Source organism: Lithobates pipiens, unplaced genomic scaffold (genome assembly GCF_037356315.1).
Source record: "Lithobates pipiens isolate NorthernLeopardFrog02 unplaced genomic scaffold, aLitPip1_a1.2 Scaffold_18, whole genome shotgun sequence".
Taxonomy (NCBI): domain Eukaryota; kingdom Metazoa; phylum Chordata; class Amphibia; order Anura; family Ranidae; genus Lithobates; species Lithobates pipiens.
In genome coordinates, this window is record NW_027507758.1 from 356,053,418 (window position 1) to 356,078,361 (window position 24,944).

Here is a 24,944-nt window from a genome sequence, read left to right on the forward strand (position 1 = left end):
AGCAGCGGTGATGCTTGCAGAACAGCCTTGTGTGCCAAGCCAGGGACTGAGCAGGCCAGCAGGGTGAAGCTTGAGAAGCATTGGGAGTGCCAAGCTAGGGACTCAGCAGAGAAGCTGAGGAAGATACCACCATAACGATTGGAGGAGCTCAAGGGATTCAGTGGAAGTGAATCAGAGGGTCTATTGAGAGACCAGGAGCTCAGTGGGCTGAAGAACTACAAGGAGAAGTTGTAGCGAAAGTGAAGGAACTGTTGCATTTCGTGTTAGGAACTGTTAAAGACTGTTGCCATAGGGGACAGCATCCCTGCACGTGTAGATATGGCTTCTTCCTGGAGGCCTCCCCTGCACAGCTGTCCTCCTATTGAAGTCTTGGAGTCTACTAATTGAACTTGCAACTACTCAAGGGTGTCCTGGCCCAAACCCTCTTTCCCCCATAAACGTTTGTAAGAGAAATAAACATCTCTTTTGCATTTAAGAAGTGTCTTAATGCCCAATAACTTTATCCATCTTGCACCTACTATGCCTCACGACCCACCATATACAGAAACGATGTCAGCTATCTCTGGCCCCGGAGGTTCTCATTAGACTGAAGGAGGCTGGAGGCAAAAAAACAAAAATGCCATTAGTAGCATTTAGGAACGCTTAGCAGTGTTTCTGCTGGAAAAATGCTCTGAGAAACTACTCTGCTCCTAGACGCTGAGGCTTGTTTCACGCTAGCACAATGCGAGAACCTGCGCAATTTCAGTGCGGGTTCCGGCATCGCATTGAACTCGCAGACAGTTCACACCCCCAGATCGGTTTGCATTTTGCAGTGCAAACTGTCAAAAGGTGCAGGAATCAGATCGCATGGATGTTCACACTCATGCGATCTGATTCCAGTGCAGACCAAAAAAAGGGTCCTTCACGAGTTTGGTCCAAATGTGATGCAAATTCAGCCATACAATCTGTATGGCTGAATTTGCATCGGACAGACATCCCATGTGATGTGCACAGCAGTGCGGTGCGAATCACATGCGATATCTAACATCGCACAAGTGTGAACCCAGCCTGAAGCTCAAAAAATGCTAATAACCTAAAATAGTGTGCATAGACACATAGGATAACACTGTTTACCTTCTAGGAGCAGAAAACAAAAATGCTATTAACAGCTTTTAGGAAACGCCAGTGTGCATGGTGCCTAAAAAAAAGAAAACAAATGCAGCCACCACATCTAATGATTGGTATATATTGGATCTAATGGATTGTATTTTTGGGTATTGGGGTTTATAACCACTTTAAGAAAAATAAAGGTTTTAACATGTGAGTGAAAATGTTTTAACCACTTGTCGACCATCTGGCATCATTATACTGCGGCAAGGTGGCACGATCCCGCAAATCGCCATAGCTGTACGCCAGCTCGGGAACTCGCTTTTTGTGGGCACGCGCTCCCATTGGCCAGCGGAGGAGCCAATCAGTGGGTTTGGCAGACTCGATGTCCGCTGGCCACCGACGATCATTTTCCCAGCAGTGACAGAACTGGGATCTGCCTGTATAATCAAGGCAAATCTCCATTCTCACAGGGGAGATCACACAGATCCTGTCTTTCTGCTAAGCAGGAAGACGGATCTGTGTGTTTCCCCAGTCACACAGTCCCCAATACAGTTAGAAAACACAAAGGAGGAACACATTAAACCCCTGGATCACCCCTGATGTTAACTCCTTCCCTGCCAGTGTCATTAGTACAATAAAAGTGCTTATTATTAGCACTGATTACTGTAATAAATGTCACTGGTTCACAAAAAGGGTCAAAAATGGCAGTTAGGTGTCCAATCTTTCCGCTGCAATGTTGCAATCCTGCTAAAAATCACTGATCACTGCCATTACTAGTAAAAAAATATATATATATATATATATATATATATATATATATATATATATAAATAAAAATGCCACAAATCTATCCTCTATTTTGTAGATGCAATAACTTTTGTGCAAACCAATTAAAAAAAGCGCAATAAGCGTTTATTAACCAAAAATATGTAGCAGAATACATATTGGCCTAAACTGATGAATACATTTGTTCTTTTACATTTTGTTTTTGGAAATGTTTTATAGCAGGAAGTAAAAAATTTGTTTGTTTTTTTGTTTTGTTTTTCAAAATTGTCGCTCTTTTTTTTGTTTATAGCACAAAACAAAACAAAACAAAAAATAAAATAAAAAGCAGATGCGATCAAATACCACCAAAAGAAAGCTCTATTTGTGGGGGGAAAAAAAGGACATACATTTTTTCTTCGGGGTACAGCGTCGCACGCCCGCACAGTTGTTAGCGTATCGCAAAAAATGACCCGGTCTTGAAGTGGGTAAATCCTTCCAGGGCTGAAGTGGTTAATAATGGCAGTGAAAAGGTTAAAGATAATATGAGATTTAATGATTGGGGCTTTAATAATTGAATGATCTCATTGCTGTGTAGAGTAAGGTATGTAATCCTTTGCTTTAGCTGGTAGACTGTATAAAAGATGAGCTCTGCCCTGCATGCACAGCAGTCACTCGCCATACGTGATGTTACATTGCCCCGTGTGCAGTAAGAAATCCAGGCCACGTTTTACCTTGTGATCTCGGTGACTAAATGCTACAGCACTGTTTCCCAGGAAGGCTTGTGTAATGCTCTAGATAGGGGAGATTGGAGGACATGCGCAGTACAGAGCAGAGCTATCCATCGTCTACATAGCGAGGCTGTAGTGGGCTGAGCTGGCACTACACCTGCAGCACCACAGTCAGAGGACAGCTCCACTCTGCAGCACCAGACCCAGGTAACCTGAATGCATCCTTCCTTCTACTATGGATTGCTGCTCACTGACATTACACCCACAGCTTATCAATGTCATCTGATGGTTGATTGCAGATCAAGGGCTGCAGGGTTCCCTAGGAAGAAGAGGAGCAGCATTATCAACCTATAGGCTGCAAAGAAGGATTTCTGCAGGGGGAATCAGTAGAGATTCCAAGTTCTCTAAACTTCCAGGCACTTGACAAAGGGCAGAAATGGAAACCAAAGGTAAGAAAGGCGCTGTGCGGGGGTCACTTGTAAAACATGTGTGGTCTCGGTTGGGAATGAAGCGGGAGACCTGCAATGCTGTGGCTAAGTGTGCTGCTGGGTCGATAGGAAGAGACATTGAACACACAGCTCAATGCAGTATTGCTGGGATATATGTGTCCACAGCTTAGCCTATCAATCCAGGGGAATCCTGAAGCATCAAACATATGTGTGTGTCATTGCGATGTGTTCTAGGCGAGGCACAGCTCACGGGAGATGCAGCTGCTGCTGCTGGATTGTGCATCATTAATATATGCAGTATGTCTAGGCAGGGTGCTCAGCCACTAACATTCAATCTCAGGCTTCATACGCTGTCTCAGCAAGGGCTGGATTGGCATGAAACTTCCAGTCTGCCTTTTCAGTGCATTGCTATGATGAGATCTCTTCTAGTGGCTCCGACAGTTCAGTCACTGGGTATAAGGACTGGTCTGTCACTTTGTCAGTATGGTGGTTTTCATTGAGACGTGATGTCAGATTCTTCATTTAGATGGAGTCTTTAAAGGCAAATGAGGAAACTTGATGGTGCGTAGGCCAGCGACTAAAATACATAGGAGGAGGGCGCTGATACAAGTTGATAAGACTGAAAATACATAGGAGGAGGGCGCTGATACAAGTTGATAAGACTGAAAAAACAATGCTCCACCCAAAATGAATAGCAAAAATCACCAACAGTACTCAGTATTATCATTTCAATTATAACACTTAATGAAACGACTATTTAAGTAGAAAAACGATTGAGAGAGTGACAGTAACTCTCTCAAAACATAGATAGACTTTGTGGGCCCAATGCGACTATTTAAGTACAAACATACCCAAAAATGTAAGTGCTCCACCCAAAACTGATAGCCACATTTCTTGAAATATATATTAAACAAAATGCATGGTGCAAGATTATTTAAACCTAGTGATCTCCAGTCCACAAATTCACTGCCAAAGAAGTGATCTTATATATCAGAGATCTCCAAACTACGGCCCTCCAGCTGTTGCGGGAACTACACATCCCATGAGGAACTCTGACATTCACAGACATGACTAGGCATGATGGGAATTGTAGTTCCTGAACAACTGGAGGGCCATAGTTTGGAGACCCCTGTTATATATAAATTGTGATCACTTTATGATCAACGTCTTAGACATGGTATTCAATCCCATTTATAATCCCAGTAAATCTTCTTCCTCCAATTCACCAATTCGTGTCACTTTGTAAAGTAAGCACTCTGTTTTGACCTCCTAATATAGCAGTAGGTCAAAATGTGTTTCTAGTATATTAAAATCATTTTGCTAGGCCATCTTCGCTAGTCCAGATCTAGAATCCCCCATGCATAGTAAATAATAATTTGATAGGGAGATGAAAAGCCTCATATGTTGTAAAAACCTGTTTAGATATGCTTGCAAAGGCCAGAAATAGATACAACAAGCTTGTGTATATTGTCTCCTCACTATGGAAGCTGAGATGTGCCTCATGGACGTAGTAGCACTAGTAGTCTCAACTCATCATGCTTCCCCACCAGGACTTCATCTGAAACAGGTGACTCTGGTGCTGCTATACATTCCTAATTAGCCAGAAAAAACATTTTTGAAATACTACTATCACATCTGTAAGTAATGTATGTAAATATGCTCATAATTATACTGCTAGATGTATTTTGAAATACATTTCAGTCTTAAAACCAAAACAGTGTTTAAAAACAATGTCTAAACTTGAATCATTATTTTAAAAAGCTACACGTCCTCATTCAACCCTTTGGGGGTCATATATCCCACAAATAAATACATTTCTTGTTTCTGGATACTTCTTTCTTTAAATTAGGCCTTCACCACCCTCCTTAAAATCTGGGACTACTTGGAACACTGTTCGTGGTGAATCCAGAAATGCTTTTAATAACACCCTGCTTATATAGTAAACACATGTTCCCTAAACCTCTGAGCCAGCTTCCTAGCTGTCCTCCCCACATACTTATGGCCACATGGGCACTCCAGTACGTAGGTGACATTTGTAGTATCACACAACTTAAAATCGTATTCATATTCTCTATCCAATATATTTAATTGGAAGAGTTTAAGCCTTTTTTTGGTTATACAAGTTATATACCTCCCAAAGGCATAGAATCCCTTTTCTTCAATCCGATTTTCCCTTGGTGGATTTAATAAATTGGGTGTCAGCCTTAAGCTTAAAGGGAGCTGTCCTGTCTTTTACTTTAGGTAGAAGTGATCCAAACACTTCATATTTTGTAAAATTAGCCAATACTTTAAAACATGTTTTCCATTCCCTCATATTGTACATTAAAGTATTTCATTATTGTAAGCTCACCCCTTATCTTTTTCTTTTTAGGATTCTTACTGATCAGAGCCCTCTATTAGTTTCCAGTACCTTCCCTTGGGCTTGTTCCAGTTAGGCACATTTAGAAACTTTCTGCTTACATCTACCCATAAGGATTTTAGTTGTTCCTTATAGTCGTCCAATATATCACAATTTCTCTTCAATCTTAGTAGTTGTAAATAATGAATACTAGTTGCCCATTTAATATGTTAAACATCCAGCTAAGGTGGTGGCATCTCGATGTGGGGATGTAACTGTTTTTATCTATGTGTCTTAAAAAAAAAAGTTTTTGTAATAAGTAAACTAATATGTTTATATATGGTTGGATTAAAAAAAAATATTAAAGTCACATTAGCTTGGTGGGACGAAGTAATTCCATAATAATTGTCATTCAAAGAATGAAAAAATAAGGATTGTAATGACTGAATGTCTCCCTTCCATATAACCAGTACATCATGTATGAACCTCTTACGGTGATAGATTCAAACAAACTTGCTAATGAAAGAATATACTTTCCAACTTTGCCATAGATAGGATAGCAAGACTTAGCAGCATACTTACATTCACCAGCGCTCTTCTTGTATGTGTAAATAATGCATTCCTCCATACTAAAAGAAATGATGGATCACAGCAAATGCTAGGCACTTCTAAATATATTTAGCCTCTGCTCTTGTGAGATTTCAAGTAACCATCTTGCAGATTCTATGCCATCATCATATTTTATAATAGTATGTTGTCATGATATATCTGCTGTCACCCATATATCTATGAGTGTGTCCTGCTCACCATCAGCCTGCCCTAGGGGGACATTTTATATTCTATTATTTTAAGCAAATAATATATGGCAGGTAACCCATATACTGAGGGGGTAAATACTTGACTTCCTTTTTATCAAGTATTCTATGTTTTTTTTCCTCTGCTGAATAAAGGTAGCACGTTTTTGATACCAGTTAGGAAGCACCAACATCTCATAGGCCTTTGTTTATTCATGGCCCATCACATCCCTAGTCTTGGGCCATATGGGTTGCTTTGACCTTCAGAAAACATAACTATGCAGAAGTGTACAAACTGGACACCTTGTTTGCAATGCATTGTTGTTTTTATCTGTTTTGAACATTGGTTTTATCGTTAAGTTGCATTATAACTTTATGTTGATTGTTTTATGCACGTATTAGAAGAGTCTAGTAGGAAAATATATGACTGTACACATGGTTTTAACTATCAATATTTTCTAAAGACAGGGCTTTCAGTATTGATAGTGGTTGAAGGTTGTGCTGAAGGTCTACCATTAAACACATTGAAGGAAACAGGCATAAGTAACTTCCAGACCATGCTGGGCTATACACAGTGAGTAATTTGGGAGGCATTGAGGTAGAGGTCAAGGGGCCTGAATACTGTTTGAATCAGGAGTTTTACGTTTTAAATGGTGACATGGAATTAAGATACCCAGTACCCAGTAAAATAACCTTTGCTTTAAACTATAAACATATTGTGCTTGTTGTGGAGGCCTATTCAAATGAAGACTTATTAGGCCTGTGTTGAAGATCAATCGTATCCATATGGCATTAGTTTGAGATGCTTCTGAGATCATTCAGAATTCTAGCACAGGTGCACCTTCTTCTGACCTGCAGCTGACCTGCTTCTTACGGTTTTACATTTCCATAGACTTCTATAGGAATGCAAAGACTAAAGCCAATACGATTCCACTGACAGAGGGCCTTAATTTGTTCTTAGAAGATGACACTGCTGAGTCATTTCATGAAATACACATTTCTAATTACTTACTTGCTGTGCTTTTGTACCTTTTCTCTTGTATCTTTAAGTAGTAGTGGCATATAAGCTTATGTCGACGAATGTTCTTTTCAAAAGCTGCATTTGCTGTTCAAAGGCAAAACACATTAGTCTGAATGGCAAATGCAGTGTTTGGCAAGAAAAGGCCGCATTTGACCTGATTTGCTGCATTTCAAACACACATCAAAAAGCACATACTGGGGTAGATTTATTAAAAGGCAAATAGACTGTGCACTTTGCAAGTGCAGTTGCACTTATTTTCCCCAGAGCTTAGTGAATTTGGTGAAGCTTTACTTTGTAAGGACTACTCAATGTAAAGAAAAGAAAATAACAGAATTTTTGCTTGCACATAATTGGAAGAGGGAAATCAGCAGAGTTTCACCACATTCACTAAGCTCTGGGGAAAATGGGTGCAATTGCACTTGCAAAGTGCACTGTCTATTTGCCTTTAGTAAATTCACTTCATTGGGGGTTATTTATGAAAGGCAAATCCACTTTGTACTACAAGTGCAAACTATAAGTGCAAAGTGCACTTGAAATTGCACTGAAAGTGCACTTGGAAGTGCAGTTGCTGTGGATCTGAGGGGGACATGCAAGGAAAATAAAAACACAGCATTTTAGCTTGCACGTGATTGGATAATAAAATCAGCAGAGCTTTCCCTCATTTCAGATCTACCCCTCATATTTACAACGACTGCACTTCCAAGTGCACTTTCAGTGCAATTTCAAGTGCACTTTGCACTTGTAGTGCAAAGTGGATTTGCCATTCGTAAATAACCCCCATAGTGTTGCTAGAAATATAGTGCGATGCAAAGCAGGTCAAACGCAGCCTCTGAACTGCCATGTGTACTGTTCAATTATTGTCAATGGGATTTTGATTTCCAAGCTCATGTCTCATTCAATCTAAGTTTATTGAAATGTCAAGCTCAAGAAAATAACTCTCGTTGACATGAGAGAGAAATCACAGTATGGCTTGTTTCACACAGGCTGCAGCTTTTATGAAAGCAAGCGTTGACAAAGCATTTGCAGAGCTTTCGGCAAGCTTTGTTGAAACTTTTAGGCTTCGTTTAGACTTGCAGGTGTGGGGGGGGGGGGGGGGGCAAAATAGCACAATTGTGTTTTTGCGATGCTCCAACTGCTCCTGCAATAGGCAGCGGATAGGGGGGTTTACATGCTGCAGCCCAATGCTTTGCTTAATGTCCACGGCAAAGTTTACTAGACTTGTAGCAATTGGCAGAGGGCAAGCACTACACGTTCAAGTAAGTGGAGAAGCGCCACAAACACCCTGCGCATCTTTCATAAAAAATGGGGTGTAAACATTTAGTGAAGAGGCATTGCATCACTTCCTCACCACCTGTTTGTAACCTCTGGAGCACTATCTGAATGTGGATCAGTGGCGGCCCATCCATAGAGGGTGCATGGGCTTCGTCCTATCCCAGAGCAGTCACAAAATTTTTTTTTTTTAAAAAGGCCCTTTAAAGCAAAAAAATTGAAAATAAATGTTCTGTAAGTGCACTGTGTTTGGGCGCCAGACACAGTGCACTATGGGAAGCGCCACATCAATGCAATCACGAGATTACAGATGAGGCACTTAATTTGCAAGGTTTCACCGGACAACTTCATTCTTCGAGTTAAGAGGTTACTTCCAGTTTTCCTGTGCCAGTGGTAAACCGGAAGTGATGTCAACAGCTCCATGGAACGCACAGCCCGAACTGAGCTACTCTAAGGTAAGTAATGAGACTCAGCTCGCTGTATGAAAAAGGAAAATGTAACTCCATATATCTGCCTCTCACAGAGGACTGCACTTTAACAACAAATTATAATGATGATCTTTTTTAAATATTCCAGTAATGACCTGGCACACTGGCAGCATTTGATGGGCACACTGGCAGCATTTAATGGGCACACTGGCAGCATTTAATGGGCACACTGGCAGTGTTTGATGGGCACAGTGGCAGCGTTTGATGGGCAGAATGGCAGCATTTGATGGGCACAGTGGCAGCGCTTGATGGGCACAGTAGAAGCATTTGATGGGCACAGTGGCAGCATTTGATGGCACAGTGGCTGCAATTGATGGTACAGTGGCTGCCATTGATGGGCACTGTGGCAGCATTTGATGGCACAGTGGCTGCAATTGATGGCACAGTGACTGTCATTGGTGGGCACTGTGGCAGCATTTGATGGCAGAGTGGCTGCAATTGATGGCAGAGTGGCTGCAATTGATGGCTTTAAAGTGGCAATCTACAATCTCACTAGGATCAGTGTTCAAAATGTAAAAACTGGAGCTGAATGGTACTTTAAAAGCGTCAACATTTCATGGCTGCCAAAACAGCCCTTTCCCTTTGAGACATGGATGTCACTAGACCTCTGAAGGTATGCTATAATAGCTGGCACCAAAACATCAGCAGCAGATCCTTTAGGTCTTTAAATTTGCATGGTGGGGGATTGTGTATAGATCAGACTTGTTTTCCCAGCACATCCCACAGATGCTCGATTGGAATGAGATCTGGAGAATTTTGAGACTAACTCAACACCTCAAACTCAGATCATTCTTGAACCATTTTTGCAGTATGGCAGGGTGCATTATCCTGCTGAAAGAGTCCACTGCCTTAGGGGAATACATTTTCCATGAAGGGTTGTACTTGGCAGCAGCAATGATTAGGTAGGTGGTATGTGTCAAGTGATATCCACATGAATGGCAGGACCCAATGTTTCCCAATGTTTCCCAGCAGAACATTGCCCAAAGCATCACACTGCCTCCGTTGGCTTGTCTTCTTCCCATACTGCATCATGGGGCCATCTCTTCTCCAAATAATGGGCATACACACTTGGCCATCCACATGATGTAAACTAAAAGAATATGAGTAATTATATCAGGCCACCTTTTTTCACTCTTCCATGGTCCACTTCTGATGCTCACATGCCCATTGTAGGCACTTTTGGCTGTGGACACAGATCAGTATGGGCACCCTGACCAGTCTGAGGCTAATCAGCCCCATACACAACACTTTAAAGTGTCCATTTTTTCTGCTTTCATCACGTCAACTTCAGGGACAATATTTACTTCCTGTCTAATATATATATCACAGATTTTACAAATGCAATTTTACCAAGATAATCAATGTTATTCATGTGGAGGCTGCTGATAGGTGGAGAGAGCAGAGTGGTACAGAGATGGGCACATCAGGCGACTGCTTCTTCTACTTTTTCTTCTCCATTCACAAGTTAGGTATGAGACAAGACCTAGGGTAACTACACTTTTGTGGTAAAAAACAATAGCGAATAAAAAATAATAATAATAATATAGCGTAACACCTGGAAGTGTTCTGTGTACAGACTGTGTACAGAACGCTCCCCAGAAACATCATTCCCTGCTTGCGTGATTGGCTTACTGATTTTCCCAGAAGTCTGCGTAAGATACAAGTCAGATTTTTGGCATCCCCTGCCACAAAAACTTAATTTTTGGTGAGATATTTCCAATAGGAAATCACATCTAACAGGATACAGCCCCTGCAATTTTCCTCATTAGAGCCCTGCAGGTGCAGAAGAGGATTGATAATTATGAACCTACTCCCATTAGATTCACTTACCACATGGACACAGATAAACACACAGGGATTTATTCAGAATAACAAAAGGTAGGACTCTGCAACAAAGCTTGTTAAATCCCTGCAATGTATATACATCACCCAGAGGAGAATGCTTTTTTCGCAATAAAAGTGAAATTATTTTTTAACTGGAGCAGGGGGAAATCAGGTCTCCTGTCTTGCCAGGCGGGGCTGTGTATATCACAGGGCTGGATGGAGAGGAATACAAATAATTTTACAATGTTATTTACTTGGGGCTTGCTGATAGGAGGAGAGAGCAGAGTGACACAGAGATAGACACTGTGATGAACCCCTGTTCTTAACAGGTATATGTCTGCCATAAATGCTTCCTTTGTCCAGAACCAGCACTATCCAAGACCCTTTAACCCACCCAGTCACCAGCCGTAACTCAGTGTAGGATGAACAACATCAAACTCCTTTATTCCAGCACAATACCACAGATATACAACTCCGAGACACTTCCCCACACCCTTGGAATCAGGGTGGGGTAAACTGTCCAATCACAATAGACACACAGGTCAGGTGTAGTCAAACTTCTCATCAGTAAACAGTCTTATCAGCAGGAAGGGGCTGCTGGAGGAGTCCCCCGTTTCTTCCAAGGCAGACAGACACAAACAATGGAATACAACCACACCCCAAACGATCACAGCAAAGAGTCCACAACAGCATAAGACAACACACAATATATACATATGTACAACATTGAGGCTGACTAGCACAGATCATAGTGGGGTTCTCAATCACCCTGTGCCCCTAATAGACGCAGTGTGATTTACACATAAGAGAGTCCGGGCAAGCTGGACACAGAGTTTCAAAAGCTCTCCAAGGTAAGCTGCGTTGCACAAACCCCCCACCCAAAGTGATTCCTGTCACAGACACATTAGTCTACTTCTTCTGTTACTGTTCATTCACAGGTTGGGGGGAGAGCCAAGACCTGACAGGCAGGGCTGCATGGCAGAACTGTGTATATCTCAGGGCCAGATGGACAGACGTACAAATCAGTTTACAGGTAACACAGCTCAAATGTATGTATTGCAAAAAATTCAAAAAACAAAACGAGTATGGGACTTTAAATGAGGCAGGCTCCAAAGACCAATATAAGAGTAGGAGTTTTATTATCAATTATGCACAAGTTTACCTGCTGGCTGGGGGCTCCTCTTTGTCGGCCGGGTGTTTTGGACGGGCTCTTTGCGCCACAGCTCCCGGGGGAGGCTTGATGTGGCGACCCGTGCACACCGGGACAACTTATGCTCTGCATTCCTACGGGATGTAAGTTCTGTGGATTTGACCATTTCTTTTTTTATACAAGATGTATTTATTTACAATATTTCCTATTTTTTAGGTTTTTTTAATGTAGAATTTCTGTTATTTATTATTTACAGACATTGTATATTCTCTCCTGATGAGTCGGTCAACCGACGAAACGCTTCGAGCTTTTGAGGATGTAACCCCTCACATTTCCACAATTTTTTACAATATTTTTATGAATTCTATTGTATATTATTACTGTATTACCTTTTTTGGAAATTTCCTCCTTTTCCCTGTTATGATTATCAACGCTCCATGTCATGTTTACTTGGATGCTATGCCTGTAAATGTATTGAATACTTTTTGGTTATATAGCAACTTTCCCTGATACTTGTGCATAATTGATAATAAAACTCCTACTCCTATATTGGTCTTTGGAGCCTGCCTCATTTAAAGTCCCATACTCGTTTTGTTTTTTGAATTTTGAATAGGGATGGAGACGCACTGCCCCCCCTTTCCTTGTGCGTTTCATTTAAAGTCCCAGTATATGGAGATATACATTCCCCCCCCCCTTTCTGCAAAATGTATGTATTGCATCTGTGTGTTTAGCTGTTTGCCTGAAGTTCAACAAAACACATATAATGAACAGATTCACATTTCTTCCCGGAAGTGACGCTGACGCTCTGTGTCGTGTCGCTTCCGCACTGGACCCTCTATTTGTTTTCGTTGCTGTGTGGGCGTGATGGACGCTGTCCGGAAGTGACGCGGGCGCTCTATCGCGTCACTTTCGTACTTGATCTTTTTTTACTTCCATTACCACTCAGCGGTGTCGCCCGCAAATGACACGATTACATCGCGTCAATGCCGCAGTTGATGTTGTACATTCCAGCACACGAGGGGGATACACTTATAATCAAAAGGAGTTGGGTATAAATGTTTGTATTTATCAATTTGGGCATACATGATTCGGAGTTACCCGTATAGGGATATTATAAGAGTATGCCCATTATTAACACAGAGGTGGGAAATTGAAATAGAGGCGTGAAACGCACGCCCGGTGGCCATTTCTGACCCCCACAAACCGGAAGTGATACGTAGTGACACATGTGAAGTGAGTCTTGTCTAATGGGCTTTTTTGACTATAAAAGTGAGTCTGGCAGCAGTGGATGGGCACCCCGGATGATGTCTATGAGGACGAAACGCGATGGGAGAAGTCCACTGCCGACTGTTTTGTGAAAAGCGCTTGTTTAAACTACAGAAATGTGAGTTTGTTACTATTTTATTAATACATCTTGATTTTAATGGAATGACACTATATGGCCCTATGTTTTCCTTCTATTTGTCCATTATCTTGAATTGGGCCTTTATATGCGAGGAGAGAGCCTACTGTGGTTGTGAAGATTTTTTGAATGGTTGTCTGGCATTTTAGCCCTTGCCAGTTCGTGTTGTTGGGCATTCCAATACCGGTCAATTCAAGTGTCTACGATCAATAGAAAGCTTGCAGGACCCTTAGAATATACATTCTCTTGGGTCATAACCTGCATCTGTTAAGGTGGCGGTATCATCGCATGGGTGTTCGCATGTGTACCCTTTTGGGGACCGGACGGTACAGTTGAAGTGTCATTTACACATGGGACTTCTCTGGACACAAAGAGACTTTATATTTGCACTTTTTCATTTTCTTTTTTATTTATATATATGAGCACAACGATTTGGTGTTCACCTATTTCCTTTATCCAGTATAGATTTTTGTAAGATCTATGTGGTTATATACATAGATGTTTAATTGTTCACAATTTTATTTCAACATAATGGTTTAGCGCTACACTCTTTTAATATTTGCACATTTCTCCCCATCCCCTGTTCTTCATTACAAAATATTACTTTTCACAACATCCATTAGATCATTGGTAGGCAACCGTTTGAGCACAATGTGCCGAAAAAAGTTTTAAAAAAAAATGTCAACTTCACATTCTCAATGACGAAAAGGATTTTTTATAAAGCAAATTCTGTAAACTAATTTAGTAGTGAGAAATTGCCATCCTGCACTCTCACACCTCAGATAAGCCCCAATTCATGCACCTCCACATCTCAGATCACTGTCCCTCCTGCTCATCTGCCCCACCACTGTACCCCCTTTCTCATCTGCCCCACCACCGTAACCCCCTTTCTCATCTGCCCCACCACTGTAACCCCCTTTCTCAACTGTCTCACCACTGTAACCCCATTTCTCATCTGCCCCACCACTGTAACCCCCTGCACATCTGCCCCACTGCTGTAACCCCCTGCACATCTGCCCCACCACTGTAACCCCCTGCACATCTGCACCACCGCTATAACCCCCTGCACATCTGCACCACCGCTGTAATCCCCTGCACATATGTCTCCACTTCTGTAACCCCCTGCACATCTGCCCCACCACTGTAACCCTGCACTGCTGTAACTCCCTGCACATCTGCCCCACCACTGTAACTCCCTACACATCTGCCCCACCGCTGTAACCTCCAGCACATCTGCACCACCGATGCAACCCCCTGCACATCTGTCCCATCGCTGAAAGTCCCGCACATCTGCCCCACCACTGTACCCCCTTGCTCTTCTGTCCTACCACTGTAACCCCCTTCTTTTCTGCCCCATCAGTGTAACCCCTTTTCTCATCTGCCACACCACTGTACCTCCTTGCACATCTGTTCCACCGCCTTATCCCCATGCTCTTCTGTCTCACTACTGAATCCCCTTCTCATCTGTCCTAACACTGAACCCATCTGCTCATCTGCTGCACCACTGTAACCTGCTTTATCATCTGCCCCACCAATGTACTTCCTGCACATCTGTCTCATCTCTGTACCCCCCTGCTCCCCTGCCCCACCTCTGTTCCCCCTGCTCTCCTGCCCCACCACTGTAACCCCCTGCTCATCTGGCCCAACACTGAACCCCCATGCTCATCTGACTCAAGGCTGAACCCCCTGCTCATCTGGCCCAAGGCTGAACCCCTCTGCTCATCTGGCCCAAGGCTGAACCCCTCTGCTTATCTGGCCCAAGGCTGAGCCAACTGCTCATCTTGCTCAATGCTAAAACCCCTGCTCTTCTGGCCCAAGGCTGAACCTCCCCTGCTCTTCTGGCCCAACACTGAACCCCTGCTCATCTTGCCCACGCTGAACCCCCTGCTCATCTGGCCCACGCTGAACCCCCTCCTCATCTGGCCCAACGCTGAACCCTCCTGCTCATCTGGCTCAATGCTGAACCCCCCTCCTCATCTATGATTTGCGTGATATGTAGAGTGATGAAAGGAAGCAGAAATTACACATCTACCTGTCCTGGCACACTCATCCTGCTGATCCAACTCTCGTATCCAGCCCACGTGCTTATATGTGATGTATGTGATGTCACATACAAACATCTGGAATGGATACGCAATAATGAGCTCAGGTCAGGGGCATTTTCTGAAAGCAGTGGGTCTGTATGCAGGATCATAAGTTTGGCCCCAGCAGCTGAGAAAAAGTGCGGCAATCTGCTCCACACAAAAAGTTGGGTGTGATTTTCATTGTGCCGAATACTGGCTGTGGCTTAAAGGGACACAGAGTGCAGAGGTTCAGTGGTAAGTGACGCAGAGGTTCAGGAATAATTTCACCAAAGTTCCCAGAAGCTTGACAGTAATTCCACAAACTGTCCCCCCTCCAAGCAGAACAGTGTGCACCCAATCTCTTCCCCTCTTCACAAAACCTGATAATCGCAGCTACAGCAAACATAGAGAACCAAACAATGTTTCCCAACTTTTAAAATGTGTGGGGGCACAGTGCCTCCCCCTCAGTATAGGTACGGTGTGGGGAACCCAGAAAGTGGAATGCATTAGTGTCTCACTGACACTTCCCTGCACTGCTCTTCTGATGGGGAGGGAGTTGAGGGCTGGCAAAAGAGGATTTGAGTGCCGCTTGCGGCACCAGTACCGGAGGTTGCCTACCCTTGCATTAGATAATATAAAAAAACAATAGACATAAGTGGAGTTATATGTGCAAGAGGACTCTACACTAGACCACTAAATATTGTTGAATATATTCAGATATTTGTGGCCTTAAAGTGACCCTGATTAAACAAGATGCTATATGTTAACCTATGGCATGGGTCACCAGAACTAGTGTCCTCATTGGAAGGTTTCCCCTCTATTACTGCTCTGGGGACAACCCAAAATTAGTATTTTTTTATTTACTTTCACTGAAAAAGGTAAACAGGACAAATAGGTAGGGTGGATACAAAAAACAAAACAAAAAACCTCAGGTGTTCTTATCCCTCTCCACTCCACAAAAAAGTGTTGCCTTTAGTTATACTTTAACCACTTCCATACCGCAGGCTGTCATATGACTTCCTCGGCTTTCAGTGGAGATCGGGGACCTGGAGAATGAATTGGATGGCACCGAAAGAGAGGCATAGAGATTTCCGAGGGACAGATGTCCCCGGCAATCTCTAAGATGGGAGGCATAACGTCACGCCCGGGCCGTACAAGTAAACAAAGCCAAGATCTCAGCTAGAAAAGCATCAGACCGTCAACTTTTATTTTGGTCTGATGCTTTCCAGCCTGAAGGAGAGATGTGGGGTCTTTTAGACCCCACATCTCTCCATGAGGAGAACCTGTCACGTGCCACTCCTATTACAAAGGATGTTTACATTCCTTGTAATAGGAATAAAATCGATAAAAAAAAAAGTTAAAGGCAAAGTGTAAAAATAAAAAGATAAAATAAAATAAACAATAAAAAAAAAGAAAAAAAAAGTAAAGTGCCCCTGTCCTCGCAAGCGGACGCATACGTAAGTCGCGCCCGCATATGTAAACAATGTCCAAACCACACAAGTGAGGTATCACCACGAACGTTAGAGCAAGAGCAATAATTTTTGGCACTAACTCTAAAGTTTGGAGCCATACTACAAGTGTGTGCTATTTTAAAGTGTGACATGTGAGGTATCTATCAAAAAAATGGGCTAACCTTACTGTTTTTTTATTCATGAAAATGTTTTTTCTTTCCAAAATAATTTCCACGCAAATACCGTGTGGCATAAAATGTTAGGGGGTTCTGAGTAATTTTCTAGCAAAAAAATATTATTTTTACGACAGAAGTGTCAGAATGGTAACATGGTATGGTAGTGTGAAGTGTCAGAATGGTAACAGCAATATCACATGTGTATATTATTTGTTGTTTGTATCCGTAGTGGGGCCATGAAACAATAGTGCACATTTTGGTATTTTTTTTAAAGGTATGGGTGGATTGGTAGTAGAGGAGGGGGCAGGCTCTCAGTTGTAAACAGAGGCTGTTTACATTTGTGGTAGCTGTAATTGGCCATCAATGCAATGACAAAGCACAGAGCCACTCAGATCAGCTGTGTTCTTTCTGTGTGCCTGTGATGTAACCTATCTTTATCACAGACGTTTCATGGGCGAAATGGACACTGTGCTTTATTTCTGCAGTGCCAAACATAAGCAGCACCCCAGAAATAGACATCTACCTGCCTGACCTTTTTTTATAACAATACATTAGGAAGGTGGTTAAAGTCGACCAAAACCTTAAGGTTATTTTTCTTACAGAGTGATTAGCAGGCATTTTCAAGGCTGAATGACAGGTTAATGGTCTTCATTGACTGCTTTTATAGGTAAGCACAACTGGGAAATTAATTGCATTGTACACCCTGCTAGATAGTGCTGGAGGGGGGTGTGAGGGACTGAGCAGAGTTTTCAATTCTGTCATTCTAAAGGCCTGTTTGTTATCAGTGGTGTCAATATCTGCAAGCGACTACAGCAGTAGCAAGGGTGACAAAGCTGCAGTCAGGGCCGGTGCTACTGATAGGCAAATTGGGTATCTGCCTAGGGCGCACTGCTGCTTAGGGCGCAGCAATGGCCACTGGTTTCCTTACTCTATAAATGTGCAAACAAAGGAAGATAAAGAAAAGCGCCTCTAAGTGTAGACTGTAATATATTTTAATAAGTTCATAATTGTAGCAACTCATATAATGTAAAACACAGGAAGGCTCATCAGTGATAAAACCTCATGGAATGGTCACCACTGCACAGCAGGGGACACTGGAGGATGTACAGCACTGACAGGGGCGTGAAGCCGGCCAAGACTGTCCATCATCATGGTCGAGGGCTAGAACTCTCTGTGGATTGCATCGGCAGCATAGTGACATCACTGGGGAGAAGTGACACTTTTCTGAGCATGTGCAATGCCTGGAAGAGCAAGCACGCTCCTTTCTCAAGCTGGAGGGGAGAGGACTATTGGAACCTTATAAGTGGATCCTGGAGGCAGGAACTGAATATCATGGCACTACAGCGCCCAGCATTCTCAGTTCAAATACATTCTAAATTCATATATTTATAAAAGATGATTTATAAATAAATATGTAAAAATATAAATATATGAATTTTTAATATATTTGAACTTGCTCAGAGACGCGCTGCATCTCCTCCTCAGTGACGTCACCACACTGATGGTGTGGTCCACGGAGTGTTCCAGCCTTCAACCCTGATGACAGATGATCTTGGCTGGCTCCACATCCCTGTCAGTGCTGTACATCCGGGCTCCTGTAGCATCCCCTGCCATGCAGTGCCCACCATTCCATGGAGTTTTATCATGAACCATAATGAACTATTCCATTGTAGCTCTGGCTGTATGTTTAGGGTCATTGTCCTGCTGGAAGGCGAATCTCCGGTGTGTTCAGAGTGCTGTGCAGTGTTAGTTTTCTTCCACACATAGTGTTTGTTTTTAGGCCAAAAAGTTCAATTTTGGTCTCATCTGACCAGAGCACCTTCATCCACATGTTTTCTGTGTCTCCCACATGGCTTCTCGCAAACTACAAACAGGACTTCTTATGGCTTTCTTTCAGCGGTGGCTTTCTTCTTACCATAAAGGCCAGATTTGTGGAGTGTACGACTAATAGTCGTCCTGTGGACAGATTCTTCCACCTGAGCTGTGGATCCTCCGGAGTTACCACGGGGGGCCTCTTTGCTGCTTCACTGATTAATATTCTCCTTGCCCGGCCTGTCAGTTTAGGTGGACGGCCATGTCTTGGTAGGTTTGCAGTTGTGCCATACTCCTTTCCATTTTCAGATGATGGATTGAACAGTGCTCTGTGAGATGTTGAATGCTTGGGATATTTTTTATAGCCTAACCCTGTTTTAAACTTCTCCACATCTTTATCCCTGACCTGTCTGGTGTGTTCCGTGGCCTTCATGATGCTGTTCATTCAATAAGGTTCAGTAACAAACCTCTAATGACTTCACAAAACAGCTGTATTTATACTTAAATCATACACAGGTGGAATCTATTTACTAATTAGGTGACTTCTGAAGGAAATGAGTTCCACTAGATTTTAGTTAGGGGTATCAGAGTAAAGGGGGCTGAATACAAATGCACGCCACACTTTTCAGATATTTATTTAAAAAAAAAATGTTGACAGCCATTTATCATTTTCCTTCCACTTCACAATTATGTGCCACTTTGTGTTGGTCTATCATATAAAAGCCCAATAAAATACATTTATGATTTTGGTTGTAACATGACAAAATGTGGAAAATTTATAAGGGTATGCATATTTTATCAAGGGACTGTAGGTAATATAGTTTAATGAGCTCAGTCTACACCTAGAGGTGCTTCTCTTTTACACTTTGGCTTCATATTTATAGAGTCAGCTTGAAATTTAAAATGTTAAAAGTTCTATATATTTTTTTTTTTTTGGAGGGGGGGAGTGCAAGTAGCTTGTCTTGTCTAGAGAGCAAAATAATCTAGCACCAGCCCTGACTGCAGTGATTCACTTCAGAAGGAAGAGTGTTGTCTCTCTATTAACCACTTAAGGACTGCCTCACGCCGATATACATTGGCAGAATGGCACAGCTGGGCACAAGCACTTACAGGTACGTTGCCCTTTAAGAGCCCAGACGTGGGTCGCGCATGCACCGCCGCCGGCGCACTCGCGACCTTGTCCTGAGCTCCGTGACGCCGGTGTCCCGGGATCGGGTCACAGAGCCGAAGAACGGGGAGAGGTAAGTGTAAACAAAAATCTCCCCGTGCTTTCTAGTGAGCTTGTCACTGATCGTCTGTTTCCTGTCATAGGGAACGACGATCAGTGATGTCACACGCCAAGCCACGCCCCCTACAGTAAAAAAACACACATTAGGTCACACTTAACCCCTAAACTGCCCCTAATGTTAACCCCTTCACTGCAAGTGACATTTTTACAATAATCAATGCATTTTTAATCACACTGATTGCTGTATTAGTGCTAATGGTCCCAAAAATGTGTAAAAAATGTCCAACATGTCCTCCATAATGTTGCAGTCACAATAAAAATCACTGATCACCGCCATTACTAATAAAAAAAAAAATTAATAAAAATGCCATAAAACTATCCCCTATTTTGTAGACGCTATAACTTTTGCGCAAACCAATCAATAAACACTTATTGCAATTTTTTTAACCAAAAAACATGTAGAAGAATACGTATCGGCCTAAACTGAGGAAAAAAAATGTTTTTTATATATTTTTTGGGGATATTTATTATAGCACAAAGTAAAAAATATTGAATTTTTTTCAAAATTGTCGCTCTATTTTTGTTTATAGCGCAAAAAATAAAAACCGCAGAGGTGATCAAATACCACCAAAAGAAAGCTCTATTTGTGGGAAAAAATTTACGCCAAATTTGTTTGGGAGCCACATTGCGCGCAATTGTCAAATTGTTAAATTGACACAGTGCCGAAAAAAAAAGGGCCTGGTCCTTTAGCTGCAAAATGGTCCGGGGCTTAAGTGGTTAAAGAAAGTCTCTATCCACAAGATACATAGGGGGCACTTAAAAAAACAGAGATTACTGCTATGGGCAGCCCACATCATATGTGTGATTTTAGAGTTTGACTTTAGTTGTACTTGATTCAAATCCTTCCTATAACGTTTACAAAGTGCTGTCTTTGTTTTCTAGCTGTCATTGTTTTTTGGTACAGCTTTGTTCACTCTGGTTTGTTTTCTTTTGCTATGAGGTATATCTCAGCTCTGGTGTACTGTGTGCTTGGGACGCTGCTCTCTTCACACAGACGATTTGTGTTGTATGCCAAGACAACAGAATATGTATGCCTACTCAATTGCCTATACCTGTCCTAAAAATGCAGAAAAAGAAAGAAAAACCTGTAAGCACTGATAATGTTCAGTACATAAAAACTAGAATTTAAAGTAGGACTCCAAATTCCTATGCTATCTGTGCTCCTAATGGAGAGACCTAAGCTCACCATTTGTGGGGGGGACCATTATCGCAAGAAAAGAAAATGCAACATTTTTCCATTGCTACCAACATACGTACTAATAAAGGGAAAATATTTGAAACATTTGTTACATACGTACTAATAAAGGGAAAATATTCGAAACATTTGTTACATACGTACTAATAACGGGAAAATATTTGAAACATTTGTTACATACGCACTAATAAAGGGAAAATATTTGAAACATTTGTTCTGTTGACAACGATTTAAAGAGGGGATTTTGCCTTTCTTTTGTGAGACTGACTCTTGCTTTATTTTGTATCTCTGGGGACAGGAGATTAGGTGAAATTTTAGCATTAAAGAAAAAAAAAAAAAGAAAAAACAGGATTTGGCTGGAGGTACACCTTAATATTTGTGTTGGAAACCACCAACCTCAGCACTCTGCCTTTGTGTTGTTAGGATCCTAACAGTTAGGGAATGCTAACTGCACATTGGTTGTGCTCTCAGTCAAACTGTCAAACCATCCAATGGCTGGTGTTATAACTGATCACATGTGCAGCACCATGGCAGTTGAAGATTAAACAGGGTCAAAAATGGCAGCTTCCATGGCTGAAAACGATAGGAGGGTTTACTTCCACTTTAAAACCAATAAGGCCAAGTGGAACCAGCTCAGATTTTTTACATTTTCCTTTAAACATATTGATTGTTTTATGTGAGCATGGGTTCATTAGCCCAAGGACAACGTGCAATAATTGTATCCTAAACTGATTTAGAGGCACTCACAGCCTTACAGAGGAGGAAGATCAAGAACACTAGTGTTTTTATTGTCAACGTTGCGATAAAGCTCAGTCCATCTTTCTCAAGACATCTTGAAAAAGATGGACTGAGCTTTATCGAAACATTGACAATAGAAACACTGGTGTTTTTGGATTTTCCTCCTCTCTTGTGGGTGAGCAACTGGGCATTTACTTCAAGCATAGAGTGCTGTGGATCCAGCTTATTTTCCATGACCCCCATCCAGTAATTGGTCAAGCAAGTGTAAAAAAGTATGACAAGGATGATGACTAATGATACAAGCTAAAATCATTGTATTTCCCAGATCTCAAGATGTTGTCATAAGTTATGAGGTATTTGGAACATAATAATAAAAATATAATCAGATTTGCCTGATTTCTACATTTATTGGGTTACTACACAAAATGAAAGTCATTTTCTTTGAAATGCACAAACACTAGGCACAGGGTAAAGTACACTTTATGTCCTTAAAAAGGATAACACAGTAGCATCTGATGAATTTTGTAGTTGTACTTGTACTAGACTAAGGATCTAATGCCACAAATGCCTTATGACGCATACACACGAATGGCCTTCCCGGGAGATTAGGTCCCACGGTTTTCCCGACGGACTTCCAGCGGAGTTCCAACGGACTTTCCGAACTTGAATACACACAAACGGACTAAGTTCGTTCAAAAGTCCGTTGGTTTTGAACATGATGACATAAGATGGGACTAAACAAGGAAGTTCAATAGCCAGTAGCCAATAGCTTCCCTTGCGTCGTATTTGGTCCGTCGGACCAGCACACAGACGAATGGTTTTCCTGATTTTAGTCCGTCAGAATTGAGTCCGTCGGATAGATTTGAAACATATTCTATTTCTAGGTCCGTCAGATTTTTTTTCCGAAAAACGATCGGACTAGCCCACACATGATTGGATTGTCTGATGGACTATTCCCTTCGGACCTAGTCTGCCGGAAAGTCCGGTCATGTGTACGCGGCATTAGACTTAGAAGTACAGTAGATGGTGTATCAGAACATGTGCTATAGATGTAAAAAGCATATCTGAAGGTGAAGCAACTGATTCTGAATTTAAAGAGGGCAAAGGCATGTCTGACCATAAATTACAGATTCAGCATATGTGGAAGACACACCTTGGCATGATATTATGGACTGCAGGCATAGAGGGCAAAACAGAGCAGAACATTACTGATTTAACTCTTGTCTCCCTATGGTATTACTCATAGTTTCCTCTAACCATGCTTGTTTGGTCATCTAGTCACTGACATACAAACCTAATGACCGCGCTGTTTTTTTTTTGACAGGTACAAATAGACAATGATGAATTAATAATCACCATGCTACTAACTCAATATAAATGTGTTAAGTAACTGAATGAAAGGCTTGCTGCTGTTCACTGTTGTGTGCTCCCACACCTAAAGCTAAATTTTGAACAAAAATATGCAGCGCTACCTTTGTTAAATAAATATAGCAATAGTGGTGGAACCCCCTAATGTGTTAAAATCACACTTTATCTACTAATGTTGAAATAGCATAAATAAACAATCAAAGTCAAATAAATACCAATGTCATCCAAAGGTGAATAAACGAATGCAGTGATACCTCGGCTTGCGAGTAATGCTCTATATGAGAGTTTCACAAGAAGAGCTGTATTTAAAAAAACATCCTGACTTAATTTGCAAGCGCTGTGGAGCAGGACTCAATCCACTGGTGTAGAGGCGCTGGAGAACTTAGAGACGCTCGGAGACACTCCTAGCTGGGTGGGGCAGGCGTAACGTGCATCGGAGCACCAGAAAGTGTCAACAGTTCCCGAGTATCTCAAAGTGTCTCCGATGGTCTCTGATAATCTCCGAGTGTCACCAGCACCCCCATTACCTCTGGCCACATACAGTACTGCATAAACCAGCAGTGGTTGTGGAACGAATCATCTGAGTTTCCATCATTTCTTATGGGGAATCTCACTTGGATATACAAGTGCTTTGGATTACAAGCATGCTTCTGCAACATCTTGTAATCCAAGGCATTACTGTACATATATACAGTGGGGAAAATAATTATTTGATCCCCTGCAGATTTTGTAAGTTGCCCACTTACAAAGAAATGAAGGGTCTATCATTTTTAATGATAGAGATAGAACAAAAACACAATACAAATGTTATAAATTAAGTTGCAGATCAGTGAGTAAAATACATATTTGATCCCCAAGCAAAACATGACTTAGTACTTGGTGGAAGAACCCTTGTTGGCAAGCACAGAGGTTAAACGTTTCTTGTAGTTGGTGACCAGACTTGCACACATCTCAGGAGGGATTTTGGTTCACTCTCTCTTTATAGATCTTCTCTAAATCCTTAAAGTTTCTTGGCTGTCTTACCTCTGTGCTTGCCAACAAGGGTTTCTCCACCAACTACTAAGTCATGTTTGGCTTGGCTTTACTACCTGCAACTTGATTTATAACATTTGTTTTATGTGTTTTTTGGTTACTAATCTGTCTCTATTATTTAAAATTCACCTATGATAAAAAATTATAGACCATTGTTTTCATTGTAAGTGGGAAAACTTAGAAAATCTGCAGTGATCAAATAATTATTTCCCCCGCTGTAGTAGTTGTGAGAACCTCCTAAGTGTAAAGGTTCAAAATCTGTAGGTAGGCAGAAATATGAACATAAACTGTGCTGAAAAAAAGAAAAAAAAAACAATGGTGATCAGCAATAATTTTTTTTTTACAATGATATAAACATAAAATAAAAATGTAAAAGACAATTACTCGGCAGAAGGGATTCCCCTGTCAGCACTGTGTGTGTTGACAGAGAAATCGTGCAAATTTGGTTGCAGGAAAGAAATTTGCACCATATATGGCCTGCCTTATACTGATTTCCTAACATAC

General features: G+C 41.7%; 1 protein-coding gene across 1 annotated transcript in view; it reads left to right on the forward strand.

The window, feature by feature from the left end:
- Window positions 1–2,645: 2,645 nt before the first annotated feature.
- FGF12 (fibroblast growth factor 12) overlaps window positions 2,646–24,944 on the forward strand; it is a 619,715-nt gene continuing 597,416 nt past the window's right edge. The window contains exons 1-2 of the mRNA XM_077487534.1: window positions 2,646–2,789; window positions 2,882–3,031. Of these exons, the coding sequence (XP_077343660.1) occupies window positions 3,019–3,031 (13 nt within the window). The 5' untranslated portion in view covers window positions 2,646–2,789; window positions 2,882–3,018. The remainder of the gene's footprint in view (window positions 2,790–2,881; window positions 3,032–24,944) is intronic.